This window comes from Misgurnus anguillicaudatus, chromosome 8 (genome assembly GCF_027580225.2).
Source record: "Misgurnus anguillicaudatus chromosome 8, ASM2758022v2, whole genome shotgun sequence".
Classification (NCBI taxonomy): Eukaryota; Metazoa; Chordata; class Actinopteri; order Cypriniformes; family Cobitidae; genus Misgurnus; species Misgurnus anguillicaudatus.
In genome coordinates this window covers 15785074-15794632 of record NC_073344.2, presented here as the reverse complement: position 1 = coordinate 15794632, position 9559 = coordinate 15785074, and the positions used below count along the sequence as shown (strand labels likewise).

The window sequence follows — 9559 nt, the reverse complement described above, 5'->3', positions numbered from 1 at the left end:
TATAAATAAAAAATATACCTAAAAAAACTTTTTCCTAAATTCATACATGTATGTGTGTATTTATATATACATAATATATACACACAGTATACACACACACACACACACACACACAAGCAAACACAAACTTTTATTTTGTATGTGATTCATCACAATTAATCTTTTAACAGTCCTAATCGATTGAAAAAATGTAAAGATTTTAGATTTGTTTAACATAAAACAACATGTAAGAACCACTAGGAAAACTGACACTGTTGAAAACATTTATTCTGCACATCAAGTACCAAAATACAGAAGCCACAAACATGACATAATAGGTCGAGCTGATACATGAAAGTGATGAAATACACAATTTTTCTTTAGTGTACACAATCACTTCTGCCTAATTTCTTTACGGACAAGGTTTTACTTCTGCTCTGTCTTCTACATAAAACCTTTTCGCAGAAAATATATTTCAATGTTCACAGAGCCTCTTATCACACAGCATAAACAAGAGAAAATTATGACTGAAAGATTTCAATTTAACATGTTGAATGCACATAAAGGTCAAATATATATATTTTTTACAATACTGCGGTAATACATTAAAACTCAGAGAAAACTATATACACTAAGAAGTATATTTACCAAAATCCATGTAAAATTAAATTTCTGTTTGGCATCTATGCGGTTTGATCACAACAATTAAAACAAACAACAAATACATAGGCCATAATGAACACTTGTCCTGTAGCTACAGTGGGATTATACAGTCTAACGACATCTTGATTACTCTTTCTGCACAAGGACATGATAAATAAATCCAGGGTTTTGGCAAAATACATTAATTTAACATAATGTACAGCTGTGAGATCATGTTGAGTATACAAACGACCAATGAGAGCAGATTGCTTGGCTACCTGTATGAAATATGGCAGGAACATCTTATTACCTGTATGGCGGTTTCACAGTATTACAGCAATATTCATATTGCTTCATATGTACTGCACATTAATAGAATCTTTTGGAAACCTTTAGGCTTCAAAGTATCAGGCTAAATATATTCAGTATAAATGCAGTGCTCTTCAGAATACAAATACAAGGGCAAACTCAATAAAAAACAGCTACATAATTCAAGATAATTGTACAGCAGAGCAAAGTTTGATTCAGCGGAACAAAAACAGCAGCAAATATGATAATGATGAAGTGATGGTACTGATAATAATAGAGGGATGGTAAAGTACAGTGACAGTTTTATAATATTTTATTATAAAAATAATTAAACAGACGGGCTATTTAGCTACCAAGACTCTTAAAAATATAGGTGCTTCACATCGATGCTATTTTTGGTTCCTCAAAGAAGCTTTTTTTCAAACAGAAAGATTATTTAGATGTTGAAGGTTCTTTATGGAACGTTTTAGCCAAAATGGCTCTTCTTTGTCATTGTGAAGCCCCTTTATTTTTAAGAGTGTATAGTAATCATATGAAAAATTACATAATTTTTCATAACTGCTTTGATAATATGTGACAGCTTTTGTTTCATGTAACATACCACATTTAAACCAAAATAAAACAAATATTTTACATAATACTAAATTTTAATTTTGTAGCCCATCATGAAAAGATCATAACATTTAACATATAACATTCTTAAAAAAATGGCAACAAGGGTTTTGACTTCAACTTTTAACAACATCATATTTGGAAAATTAAAGGTACATTATGTAACTTTCAGGAGGGTCTTATGCAGTGGCGGCCGGTGACGACTTCTTTTTTCGAGGCCGTTCGATGTGAAGTTCGTCACAACATGTATGTAGCCCGTTATGTGTGTGGTTCGTAATTTCAAAATATGCGTTCTATGCGTCGAGCGATCCTATGCATCACGTGTCTTGTCAAAACAAGCGCCCGCCGCAGATGCGTCTAAAGGGTCCATGACAAAAGAGATGCTCACGTTTGCAAGATACTCACATAATCTCATGCGTAATCAGAGTTTAGTGTTTACGGAGTGTCTTGCGTGTATTTTGTGAACGTGAGCGTCTCCTTTATCATAAGCGGTTTTGACGCGTGTACAGCAGGCACCCACTTTGACAAAACACCTGATACACATGGTTCACATGACGCAACAAACACATATTTTGAAAACACAAGCAACACACGACACACCAAACACCTATTTTGAATTTGCGCCCCTCGGATGAGCAGTCACGAGCCGCCACTGATCTTTTGACAGAAATGCAATATAATATACATAACTTATCAGTGGTGTATAAAGACCTTACAAAATGAACTGTATTGTTTTTATTACCTTACATGGAAGTCGCCAATTCGTGCCGTCATGTTTCTATCTTAGCCCTAAACGCTACTATAGAGTTAATTTTGTCAGTACATTGGCTGTTTCTCAATCCGAAGGCTGTAGGTCGCATTTGTAGGCTGCTGTCTTGTTTCTATTCTTAGGTAATCGTAAATTGTTTTAATATGCTTATGACTTGCGAATGTAATGCTTAGTTAATTTAAAGTCGATATTTCACAATACTTTTCTTAAAATGTAAAATAAATCTTTGGTGTCCCCAGAGTACCCATGTGAAGTTAAAACTCAAAATACCATATAGATAATTTATTACAGCGTTTAAAAAGTGCCACTTTGTAGGTGTGAGCAAAAATGTGCCGTTTTTGGGTGTGTCCCTTTAAATGCAAATGAGTGGATGAAATGCAAACACTGATCACCATAATGGCGGTTGGTTGAAATTGAAACTCAATTGTGCTGTCAATTATTTTGCCAGTGCTGTGGTTGGATAATGCAAATTAAGGGGCAGTATTATTATAATAAGATCCCCTTCTGACATCACAAGGGGAGACAAATTTAATTACCTAATTTTTCACATTTAGGAAAGAATGTTTTACCAAAACTAAGTTCCTGGGTTGTTTTTTTTTCACATTTTCTAGGTTGTTAGAAGCACTGGGGACTCAATTGTAGCACTGTAGAAAAAGTCAGATTTTCATGATATGTCCCCTTTAAAGCAACACTATGTAGTTTCCATGTAAAAATGACTTACAGCTCCCCCATGTGGTTGAAAAGCGCAACAGTGCCTGGTATCAGACACTCTTCTGCAGGCTGGGGGAGGGGCGGGGCTGTGTTTCCTACCCTCCACCGCCACTTTCAGAGTGTGCTTGTAGCAGCTAGGAGGCTGCTCAGGTTGCAGCAACAGTACAATTTGTCCAGTTAAAAGTTGTTCTATCACTGAAATAATTTTAGAGACATTATTTTAAGGTAAAAAAACTACATAGTGTTGCTTTAAATAAACCAGGCTTGATGACGTATGCATCCTACGCAGGCTGCAGCCTTCGGATTGAGAAACGGCCATTGTCTCAGAGGATGACATGTTTGTCCTGTGGCGGCTACCATAGCTTCACTATGCATTTCGAATGGAAGGGGTTGCAATTCAGTGGACTGAGCCATTGGTTGCAATTCACAGTCTCACTGCTAGATGCTGCTAAAAATCTACACAGTGGACCTTTAATTAAATACCCGTGCGTGGTTTCAAATGTAACAAATTTATATTTAAAGAAAATACAAATAGACTGCTACTGGACTGGGAGTAACTTTATACATTTTTGCACAGATGTATAATGGCTATAAGCTTCTAAGCACAAGTAAATTTTGCTCCACCATTAGTTTTCAATATGAATTTATATATACTGTATGTTCTTCTATTAGTCACTACTGTATATTTTTCAGGATCAGTAATTTTATTCCTCTCTGGTCTCACCAGCAGGCTGCTGGGTTGTTAATATCTCTCCATTACACCGTGTGGGAACCATGGCACCCTCTTCGTGGGCCTCTGGGTGCTCCTGGGTACTGCGAGGAGGCACTGGTGTGGCAGCCAGGGGAACAGGGGTGATGCTAGGGGTGACCGGACCTCCTGACGCTCCGAGTGCTGGACTAGATGCCCCAGAATCACTCTGATCAGGAGCCCTGAGTCTTTTCATCATGGTGGTCACACGAACAGCTTTCTGAATGAGACAATTCAACATTTTATTAGATTACAAATCAACATCATTTAGGATGAATGCAAAATATTTGTCATCTCACCTTCCATTTAGCTTTAGCAAAGTTTTTCTCAATCTGAGCACAAACCCCATCTTTGATATTCTTGTCTGAGGCGGCATTTCCGGATATCCTAAATAACAAACCAGATTATTTCAAATGATAACTGAATAGTTTTACGCGTTTCATTTTATGAGTTACATGCAAGAGTGCATAGGTACAAAAAATGTATAGCTTGAATGCACTGTAAGTTTCTTTGGATAAAAGTGTCATTTGAAGAGGATTTTTACCATTCATGGCTGATTGCTTCCTGTGCAGTGAGTCTCTGGTCTTGGTCCACCTCCATTAAACATGCAACTAGACTTTTTGCTGCAGTGCAAATGGTTAAATTGTTAAATCCTGCAACTTTGTGTTGATATTGTGTTTAAATGATAATGACTGTAATGCATGTATAATCACTGTTAAACATTATAAAAAAATTGATATAATCCCACCTGAATCCGAGATGTCATCCCAATAGGGCGAGTCAAACTCGTAATCCCCAGACAGAATTTTCCGGAACAGATTCTTATCATGGTTGTCATACTCGTCATCATCTGTCTCATCATAAAATGGCGGATTTCCTGACAGTCTGTTGGAGACACTTAATCATCAGTCATCAGTATTCAAATGTTCAAAAAAAAAAGCAAAAGAACACATAACACATCACTAACAACTGATTATTTGGGAGGGATTCATTACAGACTAACAAAAATAATGCACACTTACAGAATGGCAATGATGCAATATGACTACATGCAATGGTTGACTCCAAGCTCATATCAGGCACGTGACCGCACATCTGTAGGTATACCATTGTGTGCAAATGCAAAATGAAATGAAAGGTAAATGAGGATGAATGTATCTGATCAGACAATGACTCAAACATGCGGATGAACTCACAGGATGTACATGATCACACCGATGGCCCAGCAGTCCACTGGTCGACCGTATCTCTGTCTGCCAACCACCTCTGGAGCTATAGGATGCACAGTAAAAGTAAATTATGAAACATATGTGGCAATAACTTATATAAACTAAAGTTTAATGAAACAACTGAGACTTTTATGTACCAAGATATTCTGGTGTGCCACATGGCTCTTTAATGAGACCATTCTCAAGTTTGGCCAGGTGAAAGTCGCTGATTACGATTTTGGAGTTCTTCAGGCGGTTGTAGTAGACAAGATTTTCCAGCTGTGGTGGTGAGAAGACACAGGTAGATGAGTAAATATCATATTATTGTACGTGTGAGACCATACAGACACATTGCTAAGTAAGGGATAATGTATAAGCAGCAGGTTGTTATCGCAGAAATAAGAAATAAGTGTGATCAGGGCGCATGATACGAAGTGCTTATAACGTGACTATTTACCTCATAACCGTGGGTTTACACCAGACACGAGTTCAACGATTTGCGCGAGTAGATTACCTACAAAGTCAATGCAAAGATGCGATCAGACGCGTCCTCGCATGGGACGATGCGAATGACGCAATATGGGTGGTGCGTTTATCATGAAAACGCGCTATTCGCCTTAACACGTCTTCGCCCAAGTTAAAAATATTCAACTCGAACGAAAAATTCGCATGAAGTTAAATCCCGCGAGTAATCTAGAGCGAGTAACGCGATGCCCCTCGTTTGGTGTGTACGTAGCATAAGTAAGATATGGAACATGAACTCTTTCCCCGCCATTGACTAGTTATCTCGTCATTTAAGAGAAAAAATTTGCATCAAAAAAGGTGTTCCAGATAAATTTGTATGTTAATCTGCAATACCGCGAGTATCCACTCGCACTCACCCAATTTATTTACTGAAGCCAAAACTTTATTTACAAATTTTAAACTCTGTGCATGTTTTGATAATCATTACGAATCTGATCTCTAACAAAATTCCTTCACAAAAATGCAATTATTTCAGCTTTTTGTTATTTTTTTATTTTTTAAACAAAAAAACTATATTTAAGAGTTTATAAGCAGAGAAAAAATATATAGATATGATGAAACGTTTTTTGTTTTGTTTTGTTTGTTGAACAGGAATGAGGTAAATATCGAATTTGAATATTTTATTAATTTTAACGAATGCAGACTTTGCTTTCTGTTTTAAGATAAGACAAGAAATGTCACAAACACACTATTTGGTTTAATTATTTGTAAATATGCTACCCAGTCTCACGAGGTTTCGTGATTTTTGATTCTTTTCTTTGTGATATTATCACGAATTTCTGCGTTTTTTCATGATCATATAACGAATTCCTGTTTTCCTGTGATTATCACGTATTGGTTACTCAACTGCTTTTTCCTATTTTTAAACCATTGTCGCTTCAGTTTAGGGTTAGATTTGGTGCTTCCATTAGAACAGTGGTTCTCAAACTGGGGTATGGGGCCCCCAGGGGGCCGCGAGATGGTGCCAGGGGGGCTCCAGTTTTATGACATTTTATAAAATGCATTACTTTATCATGAATTCTGTGAAATTAAACCTAAAAAAAATAAGGCAGCACTAATGAATGCACCATACACAAAGGGGGCCACACGCTGAAAAAGTTTGAGAACCACTGCATTAGAATGGCACTTCATATATTGATTTATACAGTTTTTCTGATTTATTTTTTTATTTGTCACCTGGCATTAGGGTTAGAGTTGGGTTTGGGTAGGGATGTCATTTTCTGTAAATCTAACCCTAAACCGAAGCAACAATGGTAAGAAAATAAGACAAAACAGTTGAGTAAACAATACGTGATGATAATCACACGAAAACAGGAATTCGTTATACGATCACGAAAAAGCGTGGAAATTCATGATAATATCACGTAAAAAGAATCAAAAGTTACGTGACTATATAACGAAATTTCGTGAGACTGGGCTGATATGTAATAAGTATTTTATTACACTGTACCTGTCGAAATGATTTGCAGCATCCAGATTACCATGTGTTATTAGTTTTGAGCAGTTGTTATTTGAGAATAACAAACCTGCAAATGTCCCGACTGGCCAATCAGAATCAAGCATTCCAACAAGCCGTGTAATAAGACTTTATTAAAGCATTTGATTGTATTTAAAATGTGAAAATCCTAACAAGGAATGTTCTGTGGCTGTTATTCTACCTGGTGACCATTAGATGGAAGTAAAGCACTAAATCACCTTTAGGTTTCTGTGGACGATGCGGAGAGAGTGGAGATAAGCCACAGCCTCCAACACCTGCCTTATCACATTGCTGGTGTCGCGTTCTGAGTAGTAGCCCTGGTCGAGGATCCAGTCAAACACCTCCCTGCCTGTGGCCCTTCGATAAACCAACCAAATATTTATGAGAGAGTCAAAATGGTCCACTCGGGAACAATACAAGACATATTGCAGACCAACCGTAGATGTCTATTTTGTATTTTACACAGGATTTAAAAAGGATTGGGCTACAAAAATGTCTTAAATTGAGTGAAATGTATCCATGCACTTTTGTATCTTCTTTTAAACACACACACACAAATCCCAAAGCACTTACAGTTCCAAAAAGAGGAAGTATTCTTTTCTTGTCTCAAAGACATCGACCAGCTGCAGGATATTATGATGTTTCACCCTGCGGCGAGAAAGAGAAAGAGAGAAAGTGAGATAAACTGTAATTCTGTCAATGGAAGTGCAGAAAGCAGAAAGAGCTGAAGTCTATCTGCAAAAATAAAATCATTTGCATCATAAACAGTTGCATCATAAACGTAACACAAGGCACCATCTGCGTGTGCCTTTCTTTAATATACTAACTAGGTTGTATAAATAAACCGCACAGAAATCGTACATTTTCAGGATGAGGATCTCGTTTTTGGCAGCTTTCCGTACTTTTCTCCCGTCTTTCTTCAGGAACTTTTTACAGGTGTACATTTTCAAGGTGTTTTTGTCCTTCGCCCTGAATATTTCACAAAACTCCTCCCTGTTCAGAAAGATGAAAAAACTCACACAAGTTTCATGTACAGTACGCTATATGGCCAAAACATGATGTGGACATCACAATAGACTTCACTAAAATTGAGGTTTGGAATTAAAAGGAGGGAGTACACATATTGTATCTCTGGCCAAATGTACAGCAATATTACAATGAACAGATTAAAGGTGCCATAGAATGTATTTATACAATATGTTACATTCTTCTCTAATATCTACATAGAAGGTATGTGACTTTATTAAGTGCAAAAATGTCCATTTAGAACCTCAGGATTTGTCCCCTAAATCAAAAGATCTATTATTACCTTATTTGTAAGGGTCATGAATAATAATGTTGAGCTCTGCTCTGATTGGCTGTTTCTCAGAGTGACTCATTTCAGTAGCTGTGTGTGTGTGTGTGTGTGTGTGTGTGTGTGTGTGTGTGTGTGTGTGTGTGTGTGTGTGTGTGTGTGTGTGTGTGTGTGTGTGTGTGTGTGTGTGTGTGTGTGTGTAAACAGATCTTATGTTTGAGCCTGTATCAGACAAAGATACAGATTTTGAGGAATAATCAATTATTTAGGGATTGGAAATGGACGTTTCTGAGTGTGAGTTTGTGTTTTTTCAGTATGGACTGCAAAATGTAACTAACGTCGATAGTACTTCAGCCTAAATGCTAGCATATAGCGCTAACTCAGCAGCCACAACTTTGTTTTTAGCATTGTAATTAATTTAATGTGTAATTTAATGTTGGGGCTTAAATCGCAATTGTACCGTCACAGTCAGTATGTTGAGATTGGCCTGTTTTCCAGCTGTCTTTTGCATGCACAAGGTTTCCATAATAGGCAGGAAACATTTGTGTTTGAGGCTCACGGTATGCCATTACCATGTACAGAACTCCTATTATTTCTATTTCTTGGTAAATACTGTTTTACATTCTATGGCACCTTTAAATAGGCTATGAGATGCAAAGAAATGCATGCATAGATTTATACTCCGTTTTCACTACCTGTCCCAGGTCATATTTATCTGTGACCTCTGAAGGACTGTTATAATCCTTCTTCTCTCCCAGTGTCAAACAGCCAAATGGCATGGCTGCTTCTGCAAGCACAACCAAACACAAAACAAGATCTATTTAATCCAAATAGGAAGTTTTGTTAAGAAAATTGTAGCTCAGTTGGTAGAGCATTGCAATAGCAGCACAAAGGTTGTAAATTCGATTCCCAGGGAACGTGCATGCTGATTAAAATGCGTTAAGCTGCAATGCACTATAAGCTGCTTTGGACAAAACAAATTATTTAATAGCAATGTGCATTCATTATATGAAATTTTATCAGTTTAGTTCACTGCTGTTGAAGTCTGTAGAGTGTTGCATTAACTCTGTGGGTTTGATTCTCCAGGAATCACAGGTCATATACTGATAAATATGTATACCTTGAATGCACCGTAAGAAGCTCTGGATTAAAGCATCTGCCAAATGTATGAATAAATATAAATCAATCAGACCCATAATCTCTAAAAAAGGTCCTCTGCAATGATATCATAGGGCAGTGTTTCCCAACCTGGGGTCCGGGCATAGACTGTAAAAATATGGACGTA

The 9559-nt window shown here is 37.0% G+C and overlaps 1 protein-coding gene and 1 long non-coding RNA gene across 3 annotated transcripts in view; one reads left to right on the top strand and one right to left on the bottom strand.

Moving 5' to 3' along the window:
• The window catches only part of LOC129450992 (uncharacterized), a 31269-nt gene extending 26757 nt beyond the window's left edge, over window positions 1-4512 (top strand). Inside the window, exon 3 of the long non-coding RNA XR_008646531.2 lies at window positions 3750-4512. This is a non-coding gene — a long non-coding RNA (uncharacterized lncRNA). The remainder of the gene's footprint in view (window positions 1-3749) is intronic.
• camkva (CaM kinase-like vesicle-associated a) overlaps window positions 250-9559 on the bottom strand; it is a 43484-nt gene continuing 34174 nt past the window's right edge. For both annotated transcript variants that reach the window (XM_055214038.2, XM_055214039.2), the window contains exons 2-11: window positions 8959-9061; window positions 7842-7973; window positions 7554-7628; window positions 7199-7337; window positions 5137-5257; window positions 4967-5042; window positions 4519-4655; window positions 4315-4393; window positions 4070-4157; window positions 250-3990 (exon numbers count right to left, since the gene is read on the bottom strand). In XM_055214038.2, coding sequence (XP_055070013.2) covers window positions 3727-3990; window positions 4070-4157; window positions 4315-4393; window positions 4519-4655; window positions 4967-5042; window positions 5137-5257; window positions 7199-7337; window positions 7554-7628; window positions 7842-7973; window positions 8959-9053 — 1206 coding nt within the window. In that variant the 5' untranslated portion in view covers window positions 9054-9061 and the 3' untranslated portion in view covers window positions 250-3726. The remainder of the gene's footprint in view (window positions 3991-4069; window positions 4158-4314; window positions 4394-4518; window positions 4656-4966; window positions 5043-5136; window positions 5258-7198; window positions 7338-7553; window positions 7629-7841; window positions 7974-8958; window positions 9062-9559) is intronic.